The following is a 26,285-nucleotide window of genomic DNA, read 5'->3' as shown; positions in this document are numbered from 1 at the left end:
ACCCAAGTAGAAAAAAATAATTAAAAAACTTTACATCCTGCTTCCATTCAATTCAGGAAGTGCCCTCATTTTACGCAATTTCCCCAGCACCCACACCAGTGGACAGATCTTTGTTACTTCTCCAAAAGGGAGATCCAAAGCTGTGGTTATTAGCTAAAGACAGAGCCATTCTTATTGGGCATAATCTGAATTCGTAATTTGAATGAATTCATAATCTGAACTAACTGTAGAGGTCTGACTTCAAGATTTGAACCTTTTCAGAACCAAGGGGGATAAAGTTCTGCATTTTTAATTTGACACTACTGTGGCTATCACTGCCATAGAGGGAGAAAAGGAACAGAAAAATCCTACCATGGAATCCTCAAGAAGGAACCTAAGGAGTTTAAGACGTGTTTAGGTATTTTTTTTAACTCATAGCACACCAGTCATTATAAATCAAAACCAGCGATTCTTACCTTTTGCCTAGAAACCATCCAAGATTTTATTGTTGGTACCAATAGACTGCCAAGAAGAATCTGAGCAGGATGATAGATGAGTAAGGGGACGGAAATTAAGGATAGGTGCTCATAACCCATAAATACTATCTTCAGCATTGGAATCCCTGTAGGCAGAAAAACAGCAGACACTCACCTCAGATTTTAAGCTCCAGATAAGAGCAAAGCATTTTATATGGCACTGACATTTCACACACACACACAAAAAACCAAACAAAACCCAAACAAACAAACAAACAAACAAACCCAAACAAAAAAAACAACCCAAATGAACTCAAAAGAAACAAAATGAGGACTCAGAAGTTTTGTATAAAAAAGCCAACCCAAACAAATCAGCAAGAACATGAACAAAAAAAAAATAAACGGCAGAGAAGGTTCTGTGGCAGAAAGGAAGGAATAGGGGAATGCCATAAAAGATCTTTTATAATTATGCTATTAGCTGTCAAACTCCTGCTGAAGATTTGATATAAAATATGTTCTGCTATCGCATGACTGTTGGGTTGCTGAGCATCACTCTGTGCTGCTTATTTACTTCTTCCTCTCTCTCCCTGTGCTCTGGTTTGTGTTTTCATGATCACCCTCCATCCAACCTGCCTGACTCCTGCTTGCAACCTTTCTTGAGTCCCTTCACCGCTGCAGGAGGGTTGCGTTTCCCTGGCATAGCCCCTGCCAGCTGGTGAGTACCCAAATGACAGCCTTCCCTGCTTCGATTCATGCAGTCAAGGCAGACTCAGGTGCCCTACAGATGAGGCTCACTTGTTAGAGAACAAAACTCTCTACTCTACCTGTATGTTTCAGAAGAGCTACAGCATGAGAGAAAAGGTTTCGTGAACCAAGTGAGCAATATGAAGTGGTCACATCTATGAAGAGTTGGGGAGCAGCTGAGTACAGAATTTGTCAGATGCTGAAAGAAGTGACTGTTAAGAGCTAAAGATGGGCCATTTTTCCTAAGAGCTCGAATTTGCACTCAGCAGTGCTAATTCTATTAGATACCTCCATGCACAATTTTCCCACTTGACGATGTGATATGTAAAATTAAATTTGATCTAGTTTTGCAGTAATTAAACTGATTATGTTTACTTTGAACACATTGTTCAAAATTACCTGCTTAAATCTTTGCTACTGTGCTCCACAAAGCATAGGTGTGGGCAAAACTTGCAACCATCTCTGTCTCACTTGACCAGACATTTGCATAGTCACCAACAAGAGCAGCTGTGATCCCTCGGGAGCCCCCTGAGAACATACCTTATTTTTTCCCTCATCTTAAATGTCATTCTATGAATCTTCCACCAGCATCAACCTTGCAGCGAAGCAGACTACACACGGTTTTCACAGAGCTCATCTGTCTGTCTCCTTTCTTAGCAATGACAAAAAGCTGAGCGTAGTGCTACGTGCTCTCCGTTCCCCCATCAGAAGATGTTTCAGATCAGCCAAAGTTGCCGCGTTTACATAAATGCTTCTCTGTGTCCCGGACAAATTCCCATTCTCAACACCGTTTCAGGTTTCCCTTAATGAAAGCTGCCTTCTCCCTATGTGAGGAAGCAGCTTATTTCTTGAATATTACCATTCCACTAGTGCCCCACTATTGCCGACACATGTCTGGGCTTGCCGGAATCTTCATGATGTTTCCACAGCACCGTTTCTTGTAATTATTTTCATTTGCTTCATCACATTACACCACTAACAATGCTGTCCCCATACCAGTAGCCTTTACTTAGCGGACATTTCCAGGGAAAGATTAAATCAAATAAATAAAGGCTTGAGTGCTTAATTTCAATATTATAATTACCTTCAAAACAACATCATGGACTTATCACACAGTAGGGCTGCTTATTATTAACACTAGTTTCTGGGGCTTGGGGATAGTTAGTATTGGGATAGAAATTAAATGGACATCCACATGATATTAAGGAGTGTAATTTACTTCAGATGTCCATCATACTGCTTTTGTAAACGGATAAAAGGTTTTATTGCCCATTTCCAAGTTTGGAATTGACCCTTGTGGGTCCTTTCCTGTTCTCTAACCACATAAAACTAGAGTCCCAAGCTATGAACATGCTGTATTTATGTTTGTAAGACAGTACCTGGTGTTTTGGTAGTGCAATTTCACCCATAGATCCAAAAACGCTTAAGTAAGCTGAACAGGACTCCTACAGAGAATCAGAGAACACTAAAATGACTAGCCTGGGATCACACAGAAAACTAATGGCAGAGATGTGAACAGAATGGACCCAAAGTGACGGAGACACGCTTTAAATTACTGTACATTTTCTGAAAGAAAAGATGAGAAATTCCAGTCTAAAAGGTAAATTCTCTAGAGGAAAGCTATTTCAGTAAACTAGGAAAAGAAAACTATTGTTGTCAAATACAAATACAAAATACTGTAATTAGTGTGACAATATAATTAGATCACTGGGTGGAAAGCGGTTCTTAATTCACAGCTTGTTTAAATACATGTCACAACAATAGGTTCCTGTAAGCTACTAATGTGCAATTAAAGTTCCTGTTATTTACCAGGAAAACCTAACTGGTGAAAAGAAGAAATAATAATCATTTTTGCAGGTAAGCATTATTTCAATGGAAAGAAAAAGCCCTGTCGGCTTCTTATGCACTTTCTGATTTTTGTAATTCCAACTTTGCCAGTATGCAACTCTCTCAGAAAATACTTCATGACAAGGGACCCAGAAACTACAGTCACAAATGCTTGCATCAGAAATATTACCACAAAGCTAAACAGAAATTTATTTATTTTTTAAAATGTTGTCAGAACTTTTTTGTAGCAATACATTGTAACTGCAGGCATCAGTATGACTGCTAACGTTTTCCAAATGCATAAAACTCATGCAAATTCCTAATTAGGAAAAATGTATTTTAACAGTTACTTTTCCCTCTCTTAAAAAAAAAAATCTCTGTACTTTTTTCTTTAAATATATATAATGTATAAAAAACACTGGGAGGGGGCACACAGGGGGACAGGACGACCAAAATGAAAACCAAATCCCAGCCAAAGGAAGAAAAGTGACATTGTGACGCCTGGGCTGATGCTGTACGCTCAATCTGAGCCCATAATGCATTTTCAAGATGAGATCATGACCCAGCACTAAGAGAAGCTGTAACAGAAACACAGACACTGACTGCTACAGTAGTGACGTGAACAGGTGTGGCTGTAACAAACCTATGGAAGTGTGAGTGAGATGAGTTTAAATCTTTCAGATAGATAGCAAGGAATGAAGGTGCTAAACAAAACCGATATGGTTATCCTTATTTTGGGCTGTCTACTTCTCTTTTCCTCATCTTTTATAGCATATTGCTTCCAGTGCTAATGGAGTATGACAGCTACACCAAGTCTAAGATAAACAAAGTTTTGCACAGGACCAAATCACATATATTAAAACCCAGACCACCACCTTAGTCTTAAGTGTCCTGAAAGTACACAGCAGCTCCTCCCTCCTCCCATGCCTTAATATTACTAGGGTACTTATTTGCCATCTGGAGCATTAAGGCTGCATTCAGACGTGTGAAGAATAATGCCTGTAAGGATTTTTCGTTTCGTTTTCACAGAGCCATTAATCAGGCTTATCTGCATTTCAGGGTAATTGGACTGACTTCTATGGGTCTTCATCTTGATTGACACTGGAGGAGGAACATTGGCATTATCAGTTTATAGACAGTCTTCAAGTTTTAAGACTGCTGTCATGATCTGAAGGTTCATACCACAAACACCCATTTGTGTTGCTGTGGTTTATGCAGTTACAGGCTTCCAGCAGCTTGGTTCAACTCCTCTGCCAAAGATCCTCACTCACTATCTACCATGAGAACTGAATGGCAAAGTGCTCCTCTGTGGTTTCTTGCCAACTTGTGCAGCTTTGCTCAAAGCAGGGGTGTAACAAACTGTTGAGTTGCCAAAATCCTTTAAATGGGATTTATTGCACGAATGTGTGTCCAACTCCTGGATCAAAGCTGACCAAATACAAGTCAGGGTTGTATCCCATCCACCTCCAAAGAAAATGTGATACCCAGCTGGGTGAGAAAACAGCACCTCACCTGAGCAGGACTAGTGTGGTGTCTCAGAAGAGAGGAAGCACTGAGATCATCTCACAGATGGCCCTTACAAACAGGATCATTGGTGTTCCCAGCTTTTTACCCTGAACTTCCCTCTTCTCCTTTGTTTGGCTATGTTTCTCCTACCAGCGCTCCCCCGTGTTCCCATCTTCCTCCTTGCGCTTTGGCTCTGGTATTCAGAGGCTCTTTTTCTTTTTTCTGTTTGTATTCTCTCCCTTTCTTTCTTCCTCCTCTTCTCCACTCCCATGCTTCTAGCCTGCCTGGGTTTGCTTCCCAAGACCTTTCATTCTGCTCACTTGTAGCAGTGTAAATTTTGGGTTCTTCCCCTAAAATCACAGTCCCACTGCAACAGAGAGAAGAGTTAGGCCTGTGACATGGAGCACATTTCATTTTTCTCCCTGTTTGTGTCCCCACTCTGCCCATTTCACCCAAGAACTTTGCAAACCTGAGGAAAAGCCAGCAAGGCAAAAGCTGTTTATCCGTGACCTTCAACAACGGCAAGGAGGAGTGAGAGGGCTGCTCTCACCGGTCTGGTATAGGGAAGCCCTGTTTGCTCTCCATTGCTCCAGGGCATTCCAGTTTGGCTCCAAGGCTGTGGTTTATCGGCCCCAGTCAAAGGCCACCGTTTCTCTAGTAGCCTGCACGACTGAAAGCTCCCTATCATTCCTCCAGCTCTGCACCCAGCATAACCTCCCACATCCTCCCCTTTCCCCTTTGCTACTTTCACACTTCGTAGTCACCTTCGTAAAAGGCCCATGAAAATATTATGCTGTGCTTCACTACATTTAGTTAACTGTAAAATAATAATAATAAAAAATCCTAAAAGATTTGAAGGTATTTTTAAGAGAATTTAAATATAGGACTCTTTTCATCTAGCTATCACTGCAGTAATATAAATGAAGCAAATTAATTTTAATGCTCCAAGGTACTGATTCTGTGTCACTGTCACTGACAGGATCCAACTAGACTTTATGAGATGGCATTTGACTTTATGGAAGTGAGCACTATGCACGCATTTACAATTTTACAGGGACTTTAAGCTGTCATGCTGAAAAATGTTTATAAAACATTAATCAAAAAATGCCTCTTTAATACAATGCATTGTCTCAAAGATGTTAGAAGGCACATATTGTAAATGGATTCTTTTTCTGACTAAAGTAATTTCTACCAAAAGCCTTTCCCCACTGCTATACAAGTACACAGTGTGGAGAGATAAAGAGCACTTTCTCAGCACATTACTACCTGATCCAAACACTTGGGAAATCACTAATGTACAGCATGCCATATTTCCATGTCACACATGACACATTTGTCTAAAATTACCCAACAGAGTTTGACATTGCAGCATATTCCATAGCAGGGCTTTCAACTGACATCTGCCAAGTAAGAACTTCAAGTAGGAGCTTTCTTCTTCTAACAAGCAAGTAAGAGTTTTCTTTTATCCTATACCCATGATGGAAGTGATAAAACAGAAGTACTGGAAATCAGGGTGGTTTTTTTCTGTTTTAATATGTTTATTTTATGCTTGCTGAATGTATAAGCTCCCCTTAAAGCACTGTTTCATCATTTGCTGTTTTCTATCACATTGCAATGGGTTCAGAGAACTTAATAGAACATTTTTATTACCACCAAAACGTAGGCCATTATCTCTCACACCCAAAGCAGAATTATTGCTAGATGCTCTGCTTACATACTCCACTGTATAGGTTTTTCCCCTTGAATGTCTTCACAACAAACAATTTATCCTAAAACTTTATTGCTTACATTACTGAAACACATTCCAAATCACAAAACGCTGCAGCATTTCTTAGAAAAAGAGGTTTGGGGCAAAACAAAGAGGTCATCACTGGGGCTATGCAAGGACCAGGCGTTCAGGCATCAGAATGCCAAACAACCCTCGTAAAGAGGCAGAGGAAACACTCTGAAGAAAAGCCTTAACCTCTGGATTTTCAGTTCTCCCTTCTACTCATCTATGCATTTCACAACTCTCCGTTGCCATAATCTTCAAGTGTAATATACAAAATGAATGAAATGTATGACGGTAGCTTCTCTGACACTCTCCATGCTACTCTCTCTCTGAAGGATCCTCTCAGGGGTTGATGTGAAGGGAACATTAGTAGGTCAAATAGCTATTTCTTCTTTTCAGCTGAGAAAAGGCCTGTAAAGAGGGGCATATACGGCATTAAACCCCTCCTAAGCTGCCAGAGCGGAAGGTGTCTGAGCTCATTCCTGCAAAGACAGTGCCAACTGAGCACCTGAAATTTTACTGTCAAGTTTCACAATAGTATCGCATACAGCACACTGACCGCATAGTGGGAAAGGGTGGCGAGATCTAGGCAAAATCCAGTTTAGAGGATTAGAAAAAAGTTGTTCATGCAGATAGCTACCAGAATGGCAAGATGCTGCTAATCTTCCCTCTTCTTCCCAGGCAAGTCGTATTGCCACAGTTAGTTTTGAGGAGACAGAAGCTTACATACTCTGCCTATCCTCAGGGAAAGCTAGCCAGGTATAGAAGGCATTTCTTGCCCTTGTCCAGACTCTGTTAGAGATCACGACAGGAGAAGATGCTTTTGAGAAATCAAGTGCCTAAGGATTCTTTTCCCTATATCCATGCCCTCTCCAAAGTATGCACTGAACTCAGGTTAAATGCTTTTCCCTCCGGACCAGTTTGTTTCAGGTATGGGAATAGCTAAATAATAGCTGACAACCCACAACAATACAAATACTTGCTCGCCTCTGAGTATTCCCATTTCAGCTGAAGAAAGTACCTTCCAACATAATATGAAATCACACCACATTGGAAGGCAAATGTTACCTGAAGCTGAGCCTTAAACAGGCAGCCAAGCTCTTCCTCAGGTGAAAAATTCCTCAGGGAAGAAACTGGTAGCCCTTTCCAAGGCCCACTCCGGCTGTAACTCTGAGATTTCTTTTGCTCTTAGCCCTAACCAAGTTATTCTAAACCTTAGAGTAATTTTGTACTCTGCAAAGGAATCAAGGCTGAGCAAAGTAACAGACAACCTTTGCTACTGTCTTGTCCAGAAGTAAATAATGTCAGGAGTCCACTCGCAGTGGCTAGGCAATGGTTTACAGCAGTAAAATGGTTTGTGGCACTTAAGGTTCAATCACACCTTGGTGTCAAAGCCTAGTGTTACCATGGAAGTCTGATTTTCCTGAAGGTATAAAGAGATCATCCATCACGATGCACAACCACAACTGCCTCCAGGTGACGGGACACTCCCTCCCTGACTGGGAAGGATCTACAATGTTTGTAGCAGTTGAGACTACATTTCCCCTGCCTTTTTGCCCACATACATGCTGTATGAAGACTTGGGCTTAAAATATTTTCAGGGAAAAAAGACGATTCTTTCAGTATGTTTTCATATTTCAGGTCAGCAATAATGTAATGGAAAGCAAAAACCAGGCTCACAAAGTGATAAAACCAAACATTTGACAGGGAGGTTTTATAAGGGATGGGTGAGACATGAAGGGAGTTTGGAAGAGCTGCAGAGGAAAATTGCAAGATGGAGAGCTATCCTAGCTCAGTCTGGAGGTCTGCGTGGACCCTCATCTTCAAAAAGCATTTTCACCTTCGTCCCTCTCCTTGGGAAAGAACAATTATTTACCCGAATATTCAACAAGCCCTTGCATTCCATTACATGACTTACCTCTTTTGGTGGCCTAGAATTATTGGGAAGGCTCTGTACTGAATCAGAGCAGTGTGGTCACATATGGGCCATACAGTTATGCTAGGATGCAAGAATTTCACTGAGACCCACACCACGTTGGAAGAGATTGGATGGTCTAATAGTTAAGTAAAGAAGGAGAAGGAAGAAGAGAAATGAATGAGAAATAAAGTATTTCTTTTGCTATAACAAGAACTAAAAAAGAAGAAAACCTAATATGCTTCGAATGCTTTCATTAATTCTTGTTCTTCAGATAGCTGGCTCACTATACTGCTCAGAGGAGCAGTAATTTAAGTGCAATGTAAATACAGTTACTAAGAAACAGCACATCTTGATACTTTTTTTTGATATTTTGCTTGGTAAGTTTTAAGTAAATAAAAATGTAAAAGCTGGGAGGGAAGAGAAAGAAAGTACAGTTTGTCTATTTCTGGGTTTTCAACGTGTGCATTCAGATTAGAAGTGATGTTTAACGAACACAACACAGGCAATCTTACCAGATGCTAACAATGAAACATTTAACACCAACAACTGAAGACTAGTGCTTTAGACTCCAAAACACCTCCACCTGTCTGACAATATGGTAGTAGCAATTAGTTAACAGGGAATTAAAGAATTAATTGAACCACCATAAGTCATATTTTAAAGGTGACCTATCCTTAATTTGGCACCACAACGTGGGCACAGCAATGTTGTAAACTTTTCCTCACACTTCAGTGCTGTTTTTTTTTTAATTGCTTGGGTATCAGTTCACTCTTCATACACGTAACTTACTCAAGGCACAGAATAAATTCTTCCTTATAATTCACTGGCAATATCTAAGCTATGACATTTAAACCAATGAGATACAAACACTTCCTTCCCTTCTTTATAATTCTTGTAGCCAACACTTTTTGAATATTTAATAGATTAGACCTACTAATGAAAGGAATTCTGGACAAAGAGATTGACAAATGTTCTAAAAACACAAAGCTGCGATTTGGTTAATTTGATTATTTCCTTGAACATTACTGCCCTTTCCACACAAAGCTGAGGCTAAGATTTCTTAGCATTAAACTTTTGATTATGTGGATTTTATTTACACATATTAAAAAAGCCATTACAAACATGTGTTATAGTTGTTCTAACTGTATTTGCAAGCACAAGCAGGAAAGGGTTATGCTCCGAACTGTTTCATACTACCTTTTAATTAGATTTTTTTAAAAGGTTTTATTCCTTCTGAAACCTTGATGCAAAGAAAAATTTGATACACAAATTCATTATAAATGGTAAAACAAGAAAACACTTCTTTTCATAAAGAAAAAAGTTAGGAATACTAGCTTAATTTTTCCTTTAATTCTCTCTTCATTTGATTTCTGTGCCCAAGAAAGGCAGATACGAGGCCAGAAAAGCCTTAATGCTCCAGTCATTCGGGAAGGCATTTTGAGAAAACGGCTCACTACCTAGAAATACTGAGGGATACTATTTCTGAAATTCTGTGGACTAGGGTTATGTGCTTGCTGTGGTCATGGCAGCTTTTAGAGGAGGATCCCTCTTCCAGATTCCCAAAACTATCCTGTAATAGGAGATTTCTAAATTTTGCTGCTGCTGTTGATTTTTCACATCTTTGCACCCACTGTTTTAGAAGCGTCTGGAGTCAGCAGCTCAGACTGGCTGCCAGAAGGTGCACTGAGAGCTGCAAATGTAGATGCAACTCTCTCAGGGAGACTCAACATCATCTTCAATACTTGCCAGCTTTAGTATGGGTGACACTTGTAGCCTCTGCCAGCTTGAGGTAAAAAAAAAAAAATCTTGAGTCATGTCCAAACGTGGATCTTCCCAAGGGTAACCTGTCAGCTGTCTGCTGAATATAATGTAGTTTCTTAAAGTAGGTAAATTAACTTTAACTGTTTTTGGTGGGGAGGGAGAGCTCTTCTGTCATTATCATTTTACAGATGAGTATGTGTGTTTATTTTTTTTATTATTATTATAAAGAGGTATGAGCTTGCTGTCATTAAAAACTGGCAATCTGGTTTTTAGTGTCTGATCCAATTACGTGTACATCTGGGAAGACACACAACCAAATAAATAATTGGAGAGGTGCAACTCTGAAATGACAATTGTTATTCATCGATCTCTTTCTGCAAGTCAAGATTGAGAGATGTAAACTTCAAGCGAATGAGATCTCCTGGGTGAGATTCTTCAGTTCAAACACAGTAAACAACTGTTGTCCTCTGATGCACATTTTAGTACTGCTGGAGGCAAACTTTCTAAATATTAATAAAAAACCTATACAGATGAAAAGGAAGCCTTGGGAGCCAGTACAGAATTTCTTGCCACATTCTAAGCCTAATCAAAGAAACATACGTTTCAGGTCCAACAGGAAAGGAGTTTCCCTAATTTACTCTAGTATTCCCCCTTCTGGAATCACAGAGAGGTCAAGATTGAGTAAATTGCAATAGATTGAACATGCTCTATTGCGAATCTGTGATTAGAAAACCAAAGGAGAATCAGGTACTTGGTGTCCAAAAGCCACTATAACTCACCAGATTATACCATTTCCTACTTTCGGAATGGCCTGCCACCACCTTTCCTTCCCAAAAGTACAGCCCCTAGGGATGCTCTGGTGTGAAGGAGACAAACAGGGGGTGTTTGCCCAGCCACGTATATGAGTAGCAAGGGAAAATAAAAGAGATGCTCTGGCATAGACTAACTCAGTGACAACAGCCTACACAAAACTGTCAGTTTGATTTCTTGTGGAGATAGCCCCTTCAAGTGGGTGGTGGCCTTAGTGTTACAGAAATGCTTACACATGCAAAATGATATCTTACCATGGCTGGATTTGTCCATGAAAGCAGGAAACATTCATGCCATTCATACCATACCATTTGGTTTTGCTAGTATTCTGACATAGCAGCTGTACTGGAAACAGCATTTCCTGGCATTCTTTGGGGTGTATCAGGAAGGAAGACATACCAATTACATGGTAATAACCTGACCAATAATATCATTTGATAAGAACTAAATGTTGGTTCTAGAAGACTGCTGAGCTAGGAAAGGCAATCCAGCTGCCTTCAACTTGGGCTACAAGAAAAAAAGATGCAAACATGAGAGAAGTGCAGTATGTGCAGGTGCTTCTGCTCTCCCTACTGTCATATCATGTAACATGAATCCCTCAGTACTTATTTTCCAGGGATGGAGAGAGGACAAAGAGAAGGGGAATCCCAGAGCTGAGGAAAAAGCCCAGGCAATTCCTTGCTGCTGAAGCCCCTTGGGATCCCAGAAGCTGGAACACGAAAGAGTTTCTAACTCTCTGGCAGTAGTGAGGGGTACATATTGGCCCAGACATGGCCTCCATGACACTCATTCTTTCAAGAATATTCCTCCCATCAGCCTCCCTTCTGCCCCAAGGGTCAGCACCCACCAACTCTAGGCAGAGCAGTCACTAGATCATTTTCACTTATATCACTCTACCAGACATGTAGGGAAGAAATGAGAGTAAAAGTCTGTAACAAGTAAGAAAATACGCAAATTCAAGCAATAGTAACACCAAGAAGTATGACATGATACCAGCAGTAATGTCTCCTGTTCAACACTCATAGGAAAATTTCGAAAGTAAAAGAGAGTATCAAAGGTCTTACTCTTGAAAACTTTCAGAGAGCAATTAACCAGGATTATTTTCTAGATCTATATGTAAAAGTCAGAGGAATTATTTACACACTTATAGCTAGTCACAGTTAGTACCCTGATGAATAATCAATCGCCTTAAAGGACAATTCTCTGCCAGGAACTGAGAACCACCACCACATTTCAAAAATACCAGAGTATAGCCTGAACACTCACTTAGGGAAATGCACGCAATTTTACCATCTTACTTTCTATTCAATTATTAAGAGATGCCCCCTTTTTAAAATCAAAATGATCTATCTACCTTTTATCTTAACACTAGTTAGAACATTTTGGCATTTTTTCTATGTAAAGGAGAAAGGCGATTATCACCACAGAATAAGAGTCTGTGCTTTATTAGTACAGCATTTCACAGAGTTTGGGTGCAGGAAAAGAACGGATGAAACAAAAATCCAGCTAATATTAAACAGCCGTGGTTTATGCTGTATGAATATATTGTTTATCTCCGAAAAATGTTGTAAGGAGGTATCTGTAGAAAATATGAGCAAACGATAGATAAGATGTGAGCAGACTGGAGCTACATGTGAGCACGATGCACTCTGTCACATTGTGCAGCTGGGGAACACGGGGGAAAGCACGGGCTGACTAATCCATAGCCCAGATGATCCGTGCACAGACAATTTGAGTTGCCTGTGAATCTGCTTGTGCATTACAGCAGGCTTTTAAGAATTGTTCAAGTACAGAATATCAGTTCCATACCTGTGCAGTAAGAAGCTGAGTATTTAAAAAAAAAATCTGAATGAAATTAAAACAATAGGAAAAGTTTGTGCTTTGGCTTTTATTTGCAAAGTTAGCTCTATTTCCTTAAAGTATTTTGTAGCCTAGAAACTTTGACTGCATTACTTTAAGAATCCCATGGTGAACAAACTGCTACGCTGATAAATCTAAATGGGGAAAAATGTACTCTGCATCACAAACAATGCCCTGGTTTTATTATAAACCAACAAAAATAACCCCGTCTTATTTTTTTACCAATCTGCTGCTCATCATACCTACAGTACTAACATTTGCACTTCTGGTAGCCAAAATAGGTAGTGCACTCCATTTTTTGCTGATAAAATAATTTTACATGGTAAATACAAAGAATTAAAATGGTTTTTTACAGTTCTGCATTTTACCTTTGGAGTTGTAACTTCTAGCTAGCAATTCCCTCTCTGCAAAAAATAAAATAATGTTCTGTACTTGGCTGTAACTTTTGTTTAAGTGCAAGCAACAACTGTGGTATTTTTTTAGATAAGCCACACTGATAGCTTTGCACTTCCTTGAGGCCTCTTCTCACTGAATGAACTCCAGGGAATGGCATCATGTCGGGCTTTCCAGATGGATTATGTGAAGCCATAGCTCAATGTCATTTTCAATAGCAGGGCTCATAATTAAAGGTCAAATAGTCACTTCATCTGCAATCAATCAATAGAAGAAGTACTAATACTAAGTACTAATCAATCAATGGCAAATGCACTAATAAAAGCCATGCATCAAATGTCCGCATATGTATGTGCCCACATGTACCGTGCATATATGTGAGTAGGGCAAAGGAGAGAAAGAGAACAAAGTGTGGATGAATATGCCAGAGGGCATTGTGAATACTATATTTATCTTCTCTCCTTGTAAGTTTATATCCTGCTTCACTCATTAAGTGAAATACAAATAAATATTAGTTTTTCTGTGTATGTGATGCACTGTATTCAAAAAACTGCCAAAGCACCCAACTCTATGCAGAAATACCAGCTTGTGTTCCTAACTAAGAAACGCAAAGGCACTTACCCTGTGTAATTTGTCCCTACACAAACATGCCCTGCACTCTGATCTTTGAGACAAAAAGTGTGTCAACTGTTCTGTCTACAAAATAAAACCCAGCATATGGAAACAGCACTCATCTCCATGCAGAGCAAGCGCTTATTCATGGATTCAACAGTGGAAGTGGCAGTTGGCCTCATGAGCATGCACTGCATGGGAATTAGTTGGTTTCATAATATGGTGTGGGAGAAACTGACTTACAAAAGTCTTCTCATGCCTCTCCTATTACCACTTCTAAAGCTTTAAAGCTGTCAGCTCTTCTCCCATTTTAGTCGGTGCCATTCTAAGCTCCCCAGGGAATGGGCCAGACGTACCTATTTGGAGTTTCACCTGCCAAGCTGAGAGAAATCAGTTTCAAAGCGAAAGAACAAGTGTTGGGGGGTCATTTATACACTACCACTGGAATCTTGAAGACAAACAAAGCAGAGCTCCACAACGGATGTGAAACCAGACCCTGAGCTGTGTTTGTTCTTTCAGGCATTGTAATGACGGAGAGGGAAAAACTCTCTCTGCTACAAGAGAACAGAAGGTTTCTCACTGCACCGTTTATAGCAAACACCTCCGGACAAGCAGAAACGTGACAGAACAACAAAAGAGTAAGGGCCAAAGTGCCTGCGTCTGTTCTCATTTCTGCTGAGATCAAAGTGGACAAGACCGTGCTGTGTAAAGATTTAACTGTCATTCAGAAATGGCTGATCCTTAAAAACAAATTAGATCTACTCTGCTTCCACCTTCAGCCAAGCAATAAATGCTCGCTGCTCTGGTGAACATTCCTGTTTACATCACCAGCTCAGGGGCATGCCTCATCGCACTACAGCTTTATAAAACCCAATCATCCCTGTTTACCTAGAAATGTGTGTTTATACAGCTCTATCTTATCTGCGTCTGGTAAAATACCAGCGGTCTCAAAACTAGCCAGCTTGAATCTGATACACAGCAGGCACACCTACGTCGTGCACACATGGTGTAGGGGTGCAGACAGGAGTGGTGGGACCCTCAGGTTTGCCAAAGATGGGCTCCCAGGGACTGCCAAAAAAGAGCATTTCCCCATCAGGGCTGGTGCTTGATTCAGGACATGCTGCTGCTGGTCCCACACAAGACAAGCCTGGAAGCCTCAAAGAAATGCTGACAAGGCTGAGCCCCAGAGATGGCATACGGCATGGGAAGCACAGGTCCCAGCCGCCCAGCGATCTCAACGCAGGGCCTCAGCAGGAAGGAAAGGTAGTGCAAAGCCTAAGAATGAACTGCATCTTCTGACTAGCCACCTAGAAGGTAAACTTGCTTTCCATGAGATGCCAGCTCTACAAGGATGAAGGTAAGGCAGTCTGTCCTGAAGCTGACAAACACAACAGTCTGGAGGCAAGAAACAGTCCCACAATACTCCGTTCCACCACCTACTGTTCCATTTCAACTTGCACACTTACCCATGAGACACCTGTATTAGCAGGGCAGAAGTATGTATGGCTAGGGAGAAGCTGTAGGAGTCCTTGTAGTCAAGGTGGCCAAAGTTTTGGGGGCTTTTTGTGTGCTTCAGCAAAGAAAGCTGCAAAATACAAAGCTCGACTCATCAGTCTATGCTAATGAGCGCAGTAGCTTGGAACTGAGAAAATGTGAGCCAGAAAGTCAACAAGCTAGGAGCATCAAACTAGGTTCTTCTAAAGAAGAAAATAAAATATAAAAAGGAGAGCATACTAGCAGAAGTGAACTGACTCAGCTGTGTGCACAGGATGCAGGTCAAGACAAGCTGCATAAGGATGCTTAGTAGAGTGCGTAAAAGAAATGGAAGAATCCTCATTTTTTTCTGGGTGATGGCAAGTCCCTCTAGGACTTAAATATTGAAAAAGTCTGTGCGTATTTTCTTAGTGTCATGGCAAGCTGCAGAAGTTCTCAACAGAGCGTATATAAAAGTGTTTTCACGGGGAGGAGACTTACACATTTGTACTGTTAAATACAACCAGCTTCTCTTTTGTGGTCTCACAGGTGTGTCCTAAGTTTATACACACCTCCAAATAGCAAGTATGGTAGTGTGTTATGACTAATTTGTGTGGTTGCTCTCTAGAAATGTAAGTGTAACTGTCCTCCCGAATACAAGCTCATCTATTAGTTGAAGCTTCAGTTTTGTAGAACATTTGGGGGAAAAGACCTAACATCATTTAACCTATGTTCTGCTCCAAGGCAGAGTCAACTCTAGCTATCTGATTCCTGCCTAAGGCTTGTCTACAATGATAGGGGAGTCAAGACATCAACAAGCAACATATTCCACAACTAAAGTGTTTTACATGAGACAGGTTTCCCTGATTGTTAGCTGAAATCATCATAATTGTAACAAAGTCCTTCCCTTCTCAAAGTCCACTGTGAAAGAGTTACTTTTTTTCCTCCTTTGCATCAACCTTTTATGCATTTGAAGATCACAACTGTATTTCCACTGTCTTTTCTCAACAATCCCAATTGTTTCAACCTTCCTCTGTGGTCACTTTTTTGAGATCTGTGATCATTCATGGCACTCTCCTCTGATCTCTTTCCAGTTGGTCCACATAATTTTTGAATTGTGGAGCCCAAAATATCATGCAAATGTCGAAAGCCATACCACGCTCAAGCCAGACAACTTTTGCTACTTTTCTGCAACCCATGAGACTGTGTGTGAAAGGAAATTGGGTTAGTTTGGTATGATATGCATTTGACAAATCTACGAGGCTGTTACTCATTTCCTTGTTTCTTCCTACACTGTTACAATAGTTTAATTATTTGTTTCAGTAGTTTTCTACAAAATGAAGTTAAACTCACTGATCTATAATTCCTTGTCCCCTCCTCGTTTCCACTGTGAAAAAGAGGCATTATGTTTGCCTTTTTCTTGTCTTCCAGGAACTCCTTCACTTCCCACAGACTTTCAAGGGCACTTGCTAACAGTTCTGCTGCACAGGCCTGGCTGAAGCAAAGAACCCTGAGATGAGTTTTGCTGTATCAAACTGACTTGGAAAACATCTCACCTAAGTCCCGACTTGTTCTTCCGCTGTTTCAGGCTGAGTTCTTACCTTTGTTATTGACACTAGCTGTGTTTCTCTTTGACAGATACAGTCTTGAAAAGGCGTATATTCAGTCACATATACTTTATCAAACACATGTTTTCATATTTTGAAAAACAGTAAGAATATATTCTAGTCATTTCACTAACTGAATATAATGGATGAAGCAGTAGCAAGTGGCTGTAAGCATAACTGATTTAGCAATATTCTGTGAATATCTATCAGAACATCTTATCATCACTAAAGTGTCGTAAGTGACAAATATCTCAATGATGTTTTGATAAATGAATTCTAATAAGCAAAACTACCCAAAACATCGGCAGACTTAAAACACATACATTTTGCTCATGTTAAGCAAAAGACAATCTTGTCTATTTGTGGTTTCTGAATATACTACATGCTTTGACTTTCACTTGTACATCCCAGCTTTTAAGATTTTACTGTGAGATTGGGCAGATAATTCCTTACAACCTCTTTAGTAACAAACCTGAAATTTTATCAGTATTGGATTAGGTGACAAACCAGAATAAGAACAGAAAGAAAAATCCAGCTTTTCATAAACAAGGTGGTCTTACTGTATCAACCACTACAATCTCAGCTGAGTGAGAAGACTATTTTGTCTGCACCATAATAAGCATTTATTTTATCTGTGCAAGAATATTATCCTACTAAGAGTATCATACTGGTAGCATTACTTGTCACACTAAAACCAAAACCATTTAAGCAGAAAAGCCAGACACCACCAACATTATTTTTTTTTCAAGACAGCAAGGTATGAATGTTACTGTTGTTTTGCTCAAAAGCTTATCTCCTGACTTACCCAGGGTGAGGGATTTGTGTGTGGAACAGAAAATGATAGCCACTGTGTCTGCTGGTGTGAAACTAGAGTTATTCCTAGAAAAGAAAGAGTTTTAATAACCTTTGATAGCGAACACCTTCTTAAAACATCATCGAATGTTCACATCACTTTGATCAGGTCTAGTGACAGAAATAATTCTACCCACAAATGAACAGTAGTGTTTGATTTTTTTTTTTTAAAGCAGAATTGTTTCTCAGTTGTAGCAAACTCTCTAATGAATATGCTCCTGTGTGAAGGAGAGGAATTCAGAACACATGGTATGCAGGACACAACTTTACTCCAGCCAAGGTTATTTTTGCAAACATGCTATATCACAGCAGTGACCAGCTTAACCCTGTAAAAAAAAAAGAGAATTACCTACAATTTCTTTTCCTAGTATGTAATGTTAACAAAACGCTCAGTTTAGATTGTGTGTTGAGTCTGCACTATAAGCACTGCTTAGAATATGTAGTTATCTTTCACTTCAGAGAAAAATTGCATCTAAGGGTTTACACACTGGGAGTAAGGCCAGAAAGGGTGGAAAAGTGACATACACAGAGAGGTATACAACTGGCCAATGGATCACCCTTTGGTCCAAGTTAGGAATCATTTTATGAGATTCTAGATATTTACCATGCTGAGTTGGTTATTATGGCATTTTAGATTTTAGTGTTGGGACGTATCTTCCCCCCAGGTTAAGACTGGCAATTCAAGTTATTTAAAAATGCCTTTTAAGGTCAGGGGGTGATCTTGTCACAGAGAAATTTTCCTGTGGCACTAAAAAAACCCGTAAGTAGCTCTAAGACATTGCACCATTCTTTGTGATTCTCCCTTACAGATATTCTATAATTTATATAAAGCATATATCTGAGTCTGCTGTATTGTGGCACCTTCCGTTCAGCAGAGCACCACTAAAAAACCTGCTCCAGTAAGCTAAAGTGAGAGGACAGTGGTGAATACTCTGACCAGCTCAAGTGATGCATTAAGTATCACAGTACTGTTTTTTAGAGAAGTGAATGTACAACTGTTCTTCCTGGTTGATATTTTAAAAGAAAAAAAAAATAGCTCTACCAAACATTAGTTCAGGACAGCTGTCTTTTAAGAATCACCATATAAATGTAACAAATTTGACATATACAGAGCAGAGTAAATTGCCAGCCCAGCAAATGTATCTTGAGATGTAAAAAGTCAAACTGAGTTCTCTCTCTCATATGTCATCAGCATGTCTGCAGGGCAAATTATACCTTCAGTGACATCTGTGCAAATCCATTTTTTTCAGTGGATGAGGTATAGCAGTGATTGATTGAGATTTAACAACTCTGTAATTAACACACAAGAAAGGACAGAATTCAGGTCCTGCTCTCTTAGCCTATGAAACTCTAACAGAGAAAATGCAGTAAGGAGAATATGAAATGCCAAAATGAGGTCATCCCTGTTCAGAAATCTGCCCTTCCACATTTGCATAAACTGTAGCAACCAAATCAAAGATATCACACAAAACAAATATTCAAAGGTTCTGACTCAGCACATTCAATTACCTTGTAGAGAAGAGGAAAGTCAGAAACATGAAGCTCATCTGAACAGAAAATACTGAAAAAGAAACAAGTTAAAATTAGACTTAGATCACAGAAGTAAAGATCACTTATATCTCTGCAATTGCTGTGTACGTGCCTTTTGCCCCCACACAACAGGTCAGAAGCTAGACTGGACCAAGTCTGTCCGGAGAAACCCAATGACAGACAAACTTTAAACACTGTCTGGAAGAACAATACGTATTACTGCAACCAAGAAAGCCAGAGATCATATCGTGGCTACACAAAAGTTCTTCCCAAGGTAACTCTTCCGAATCAAGTATTTCTTGGCACAGTGAATGGCAGGACATTTCCCTACTGCATGCTCCACATCTCTCTGCACTAGTTTTGCTTATTGGGTTGACAGCATAAAACCTCTCAGACATGCTCTGGTTGCCAAATATTTAAATTTAGCCCCTTTCTATTTAACAACGGAAAGTACAATGTGTAAGCAGGATCACAATAAATATTCTCACACACTGGGTATATTACTCTCCTGATGAATGAACACTATTAAGAGAAGATCATCACAGATATTTTAATTCCCTCTGAGACAAAGGCTGATTACTGAACTGGGCAGTGTACATCAGACAAAGCAGCTTTCGTTCCAGCTCAGTCAGCTTTGGCTTCCCTGAGCATCCTGAGGGGAGCTCTCCTCTCTGCCAGCCCTCCTGACACCCACAGAGGCTGTGGGATGTTCCGAGCCCACCCTTGGTCTGGGGAGACGTGGGGAGAAGCAGGCAGCTTCCCCCTGTGCCATGAGTAGCTGCTGGGACTGCAGAGACTGAGCGTCATGCCGGAGTGCAGGAACTCCCCACAGAGCTGGAGAAGAAACTCTTGTGACCTGCACAAACCTTTTCTGGGTATTTGTGGGTTATAAGGGAAAGGCTTTTACCTGCAGCAGAATCTGAGGTGGATCCTCCTCCCTTTCCTTGCAAAACTTGTGAATGCAATAAGGCTAATGTGTCCCATAGGGCAGTGCAAGCCAAGACAATACATTTGATTTCGACCCCAGTTTACAACTGGGGGACGTGGCAGGGATATTAGCTATTACCAGTGACATTTTCCATTCTCTTACACACATTTCCTAGGATGTATAAATGTCACCTCAGCATGCACTTAATCCTTCCTTCACAAAGCAAGGAAGCAATCCATTGTTCCTGAATTACATTATTTCTGCAACTAAGTACATTAATTTAATATGCACAGAAAAAAACAAAAGATCCCTTAATACATATAATTCTGTAAAGCAATAAGCATGCGTTGCTACCAATTATCCCCTGTGCGTATTTTGCTGTGGCTAGAATATTAACATAAAAATTACATAAAAACATTAATCAGCAGAATAATAAATGCAGTTTCATCTCAAACTCCTCGTGCTTATTTCACATCCTGGTATAACACAACACACACATCCAATAGCAATACAGAAACTTTTTCTAGAACACAATGTGCATATCCGTCTCCCCAAGTTACTTGGTTTTTTTGTTTTATAAATATTTTAGAAAAAAACAAATCTCTGATATGTTCCAAGCAGTTTCAATGCTTTTGTTAATATTCTTACTAAGACACTCCAGTTATGCACACTGGCAGTGAAAACATATATATAATGAATTTCAGTGTGTTGCCCTGCAAGTGGCATATATAATTACACATGGCACAAATGCAGAGTTGCCTTGTAGAGGAATAAAAGGACGGACAAGAAAGGCAATGGAAGCAACCACTCTACACCAACTGTTCAAGGAAAAACATGCCTTTTAAACTGAAAAAAAACCTTTGTTTTTTCGAAGTAGCCATCAGCACATTAGCAAAATTACTTTATTCTGAGTTTCTCTGCATGTTAAGTCAGAGTTTAAAATTTCCATATCGCTCTCTCTTGCTGACAACTCTGTAGTGATTTAAGTGCATCTGGGATGTGGTCTTTCTCAGGTGCCTATGCAAAGAAGTATTTCCTCCATTTGGAAAAGAAGCCCTCCTTAGCATGGCTTCCATCTTTCCTTTCAGAATACAGTATTTATACAGTACCATTTATAATCCCATGTGGTATTTCACACATGTATAGCGTTTCATAATAAAAAAACCCCTGCCATAATTAGGATAGAGTAAGAACTGACCCACAAAGGGCAGGGGCAAATTTCCTACTCACTTTAGCAGAGGCTGGATTTATAGAAGATACATTATTTTTATTAGACAGAAATATGTGCGCATACACATATTTCAAAGTAGGTGATGTATTGATTCCTTAAAATCTAACAGTTTTGAAGGGTATGAGATGTGTAGTTACCTCTCCCCCCAAGCAAAGTGAAACTCCTGTATCTGGAAACCCTGAAGCAAGACAGGAATTCCCTGCTGGGAGAGCAGACAGTGCCTGTATACCACTGCCTTTCCCTGGGAGGTAGTGAGTGATCTGCAAGTGTGTTTTTAACTGATGGCAAGGATACCACCTGTCTACTCTCATGTGTATGTTATTTAAGGCCGAATGACTAGAGTGCTTCTAAAACAAACTCTGCAATAAATGTGTTTATCCACAGAAATATATCAATGTACTCAAACTCCCAGCTAGCTTCTAGGTTTATTATACGGTAAGGAAGAACTATTCAAAAGTTATAACCATGTTTTGAATAACAGCTCAAACCCAAATCTTTCCTTTCTGTTTGGAATGCAACATCTGAGCATTTATAGTTGTTTAATAACTAAGAAGCCAAACCAGAATCATAAACACTTGGAAAGTAATACCATGCCCCTTTAGAAAGGGAGGACCACTGAGCAATTCCAGGCACACCTGAATAGCGGGGTTCATCCTTCATCCCCCTCTAAATGCTTACTCAATCCCCTAAAAGCATCTGGCCCCTACAAAGTCTGGTAATCTGGTTTACTAGATGCATTAAAAGTACAAACTCTAGCCCCATACCAGTTTCCCCGCAGCCCCACCCTTTCCAGCACATATAACTCATTACACACCTGAAACAGATAAAAGAGGTGCTTTAAGGCTGAACTTACTTATGAACACTATTAAAATCAAGCTAAATTTATCAAGGTCAATATTTGGATTGGCGAAAGTATCACAGAATGTTGTGTAGATGATCATCAGGAGCACACAGCTGCTGATAGTGCCAAATGGAGGCTTCTTCCTTTCAAGCCAGTCCTTGATGTATCTTCGGACAATCTGAAACACAGAAACCAACAGGTTGCCTCTTTTCAAAGATGCAGGGAGCCAAGTTGGGCATCACAAAGTGAATCTGACAGCGGAAAGACACAAAGAGAAGAGAGTAATTTGGATGACGGCCACAGTGGATTTCAAAGCTTCCCTGCCACACAACTCTTCTTCTGGGGAATTTAACATTTGTAGTGCAACTTCCACTGGGCGTCCATAATGAGAGTATATTTTCAAGTACATTCAAATCCATCCTTAATCATGCCAAATGTTCTTTGCTAGCTGTCACTGAGACATGCCCATTAAGCCTCCCCAAAGTTTATCTCCTCTGCTGATACTAATGGATGTATGTAATTATCACAGTCCCCTTTGCATCAACAGACAATTCCAAGTGCAACTTTGGGAATCTTAAAAATCTGACATCTTCAGGAATTTCACGACGGCAGATAATCGAAAGTGATCCATGGAACATTTTAATATTTAAATAGCTAGCGATGCACCAGAAGTTTTTAATTAAATTATAACTCAAGCTTGAAAAGCAAAAGTGCATGTGTTGTGGGAGTTTAAATAATTCAGACTCTGAATATCTAGAGTTTTTGTAAATCCAAAGACAAATGCCATTTGCACGCTTTTAGAATACCAGAATTAACACATGAGAACAAGGAAACCTACTGTACTTAGCGGAACATTTGCACTTTCAGGAAACAGAATCTAAAGTTGTTTTTCAAGAATTTTTTAGAAACAACTATAAATTTTAAAGCAACTTCAACTTCAAATTATGCCAAATACTACAGGACTAAGCCTCGGCAGATACAATGCATCTATTTCAGCCCTGCCTGGGGAGTCGCTTTTAGTTTCTCTCTTTACTTTATATGGTTTGAAAAAACTTTTTAAAGCTTTTATCATACAGCTGTGACTTGTGTTAATTTTTCAGCAATCACATTATCTTGCTTAATTTCTCCTGAGACTTCCTGATGTTCTCTGTAACCATGCTCTTTCAGGAATAATAGCACAAGAACCTGAAACATTTCTACCAGAGGGCTCTAAAGTTGTCTTGTTACCTCCCCATAGCAGTACCATTAATAAACATCACCATTACTGGTTTAATAATACAGTATTTTTATTTAGAGGTATTCAAGATCGATATCAAAGCATCATCATCAATGCTACCATATGACCTTTTCACACACACACTGCCAAACCTGCGGGATTGACTTCACAGCTGTCAAGTTTTCCCCACTGCCTTCCCAGCTTGTTTGCAAGTCTCTCAATAGGGAAGTCCTGGAAGCAGCTATCCCAGTCACCACCAGCATACAGACTTCAAAGATCACATGGCAGGACACATACTAAAAATCTGGCACACAGGGTTCACGCAAAGCTAAGCAGGCTGAAGACCAGCACTTACCTCTCAGCACTTCTAAGTTTCCCACTTACGAAAAAACAACAGATTTACAGGAAACCATGTAAGGGAATGCTCAACACTCCAGTGAAAACACACAACTTTAAAATTTCACGCTTGCCAGATGTTAAAACAACAACTCAGAATATACAGCCAAAGTTCTGAAAGAGCATTCCATGGAGCTCCTTCAGCCACCTCCTTATAAGCCACTGGGTAGGAATAAGACTATTGATGAAGACAGACAAGAAAACTTCAGTGAAGACCCTTAGTGTCCAGTGTGAAAGACATCAAGAGGAAGACCAGATCTGTCTAATCTGAGCAGATTTGGGACTTTGTAATTATCAGAAGTAAAAGGTGAAGTCTTTCACCTCTAAGGTGCGTGGGTTTTAAGGAAGTTTTTAAAAAATCCCATATCCCCTAAATTAAGGTCACACTGGCGGAAAAAAAAAGCTACTGAAGACCACCTATTTATTTATGGTCATTCCAGAAGATTTATATTGCAAGTAATGAGATGTGGAAAAAGAAAAGTGACAGTTAACTATGCTACAGTACAATTTATACAGGAGGTATTTATTACAAAACTATAACCTTGTGTCTGTACAAGGTATAATTATAACATACATGATAATAACAACTTTATCAAGGACTGACATATAAAAGAAAGAAAAGAGAGTTTAAAATGTAACTGCAAGCAGTATTTCCTCAAAATCCTCAATTGGCTGGTATCTTCTTTAAATATCCACCTCTATCTAGTCTGGAATTATTGTGAATCAACCATCATAAATACCAGTATGGCTTCTTACTGCACATTGTACTTTTTTAAAAATGACATAGTTGGACCCTGAAGAACTAAATTGTGGCTTCAGGAAATCATCTGATCAACCCAGCATCATACTAAACGTACACTGTAAAAACACAGACAAAATACATCCTCTCGTAGAATCCCATACATTTTGATCTTCTCACAAGGTTCAAGAAGATCTACAGTTTCAGAGGCTGAATCAGCCTACGATCACTGATTCAAGGTAATCTAAATTCTTGCATAACTTAAGAGGGGAGAAGTATGACCCCCTACAGGCATCTCTAAAAACTCAGCTAGATTTTTCACAAGGAAGGTCACGTCAGCTGATTCATTTTGGCTGAAAAACAATCCATTTGTTACTTATTCATGCCCTGCAGATCTCCTTCAGGACAAGGATGCTTTGAAAGCCTTTTAATTCTTAACCCAATTCTGTAACTTTTCAGGGTTAACACAGAACTTAAAACTAAAATTGTGAAGATTTGTAGTGAAGTAACAATAAATCCCACAAATACAGTGAAGACAACACCCAATAAAGTACAGAACCAGCCAGCCAGTGAATCTTGCTGTTCTGTGGCGCCAGCACTCTGATGGGAAGTCTAATAGAGGTTGAAAAGCCATGAGCAACGCAGGTGTAAATGATTACATAAAGAATCTCATAGGTGCTTTGGAGCCTGGGCAGAGATATTAAGATTCATTTGTCTGCAAACACAGCAAAAGCTAATACAATCATTTTTATGTGTTATGGCCTGTACGAAGGACACCAGACTTGGGCTCCAAACCACCGTGCCAGCCCTCAGCTGAAATAACGAAGTCCAGTATTTTGAAGCACATGCCAGTAGAACGGGGCACAAGGGAGGGACAAGCAGCAAACAAACAAGCAGTTGAGAAAACCTCTGAACTGAAACTCCTGTGAAAGGATGAACTTCCAGAGTGAAAGGATGAACTTCCAGCCTGGGGCAGAAGTGTGACTGACCAACATCCAAAACACATGCATCAAATGGGCATGCTGATGGAAAAGAGCAAAAAGGGGATGTACTGGGTTTCGCATGGCAAGGTTTTGGTAGTAGGTGGGCTACAGAGCTGGCTTCTGTGAGAAGCTGCTGGAAGCTTCCCCCATGTCTGATGGAGCCGATGCCAGGCGGCTCAGAGATGGGCTTAGCCTTGGCCAGCAGCGGGTCCCATCAGTGACAGTGGTAGCGCCCCTGGGATAATGTATTTAAGAGGGGGAAAGTTGCAGCTGGAGAGAGGAGTGAGACTATATGAGCAGCAACTCTGCAGCCCCCCAGGTGGGTGCAGGAGGCCGGGGGGCTCCAGGCCCGGAGCAGCTCCTCCCGCAGCCCCTGGTGCAGCCCCTGGCGGGGCAGGCTGTGCCCCTCAGCCCGCGGGGGGTGGCGGGGGCAGATCCCCCCCGGCAGCCTGTGAGCGGCTGCAGCCCCGGGGAAGGGGCAGTCGGAGAGGCTGGTGGGGGGCTGCCTGCCGGGGGTCCCGGCTGGGGCAGGGCAGGGTGTGAGGGGTCCCCTGCGGGGGAAGGGGCGGCAGGGACAGCATGTGGGGGGCTGAGGTGACCCCTGTTCCCCTGCGCTGCTGGGGGGGTGGGGGGCGTGGGGAGAGAGACAATCGGGAGGGAAGGTAAACCCAGGAAGAAGGGAGGTGTGAGGGGAAGGTTTTTATTTCTCGTTATCCTACACTGATTTGATTGGTAATTAATTAAAACTAATTTCCCCAAGTTGAGTCTGGTTTGCCCATGACAGTAATTAGTGGATAATCTCTCCCTGTCCTTACCTCAACCCAGAGCCTTC

At 40.5% G+C, this 26,285-nt stretch overlaps 1 protein-coding gene across 6 annotated transcripts in view; it reads right to left on the bottom strand.

The window, feature by feature from the left end:
• Positions 1-26,285, bottom strand: part of SLC10A7 (solute carrier family 10 member 7) — a 153,619-nt gene that overhangs the window by 6,573 nt on the left and 120,761 nt on the right. For 3 of the 6 annotated variants that reach the window (XM_037396538.1, XM_037396549.1, XM_037396560.1), the window contains 4 exons: positions 22,132-22,297; positions 19,099-19,150; positions 17,543-17,616; positions 456-601 (listed from right to left, as the gene is read on the bottom strand). In XM_037396538.1, the coding sequence (XP_037252435.1) occupies positions 456-601; positions 17,543-17,616; positions 19,099-19,150; positions 22,132-22,297 (438 nt within the window). Of the gene's footprint in view, positions 1-455; positions 602-16,483; positions 16,626-17,541; positions 17,617-17,729; positions 17,916-18,804; positions 18,880-19,098; positions 19,151-22,131; positions 22,298-26,285 lie in introns of those variants that run through there. The other 3 variants (XR_005105646.1, XM_037396573.1, XM_037396582.1) reach the window with 3 other exon arrangements.

The sequence above is a fragment of the Falco rusticolus genome, chromosome 1 (genome assembly GCF_015220075.1).
Source record: "Falco rusticolus isolate bFalRus1 chromosome 1, bFalRus1.pri, whole genome shotgun sequence".
Lineage (NCBI taxonomy): Eukaryota > Metazoa > Chordata > Aves > Falconiformes > Falconidae > Falco > Falco rusticolus.
This window is presented reverse-complemented; position numbering and strand designations above follow the sequence as displayed.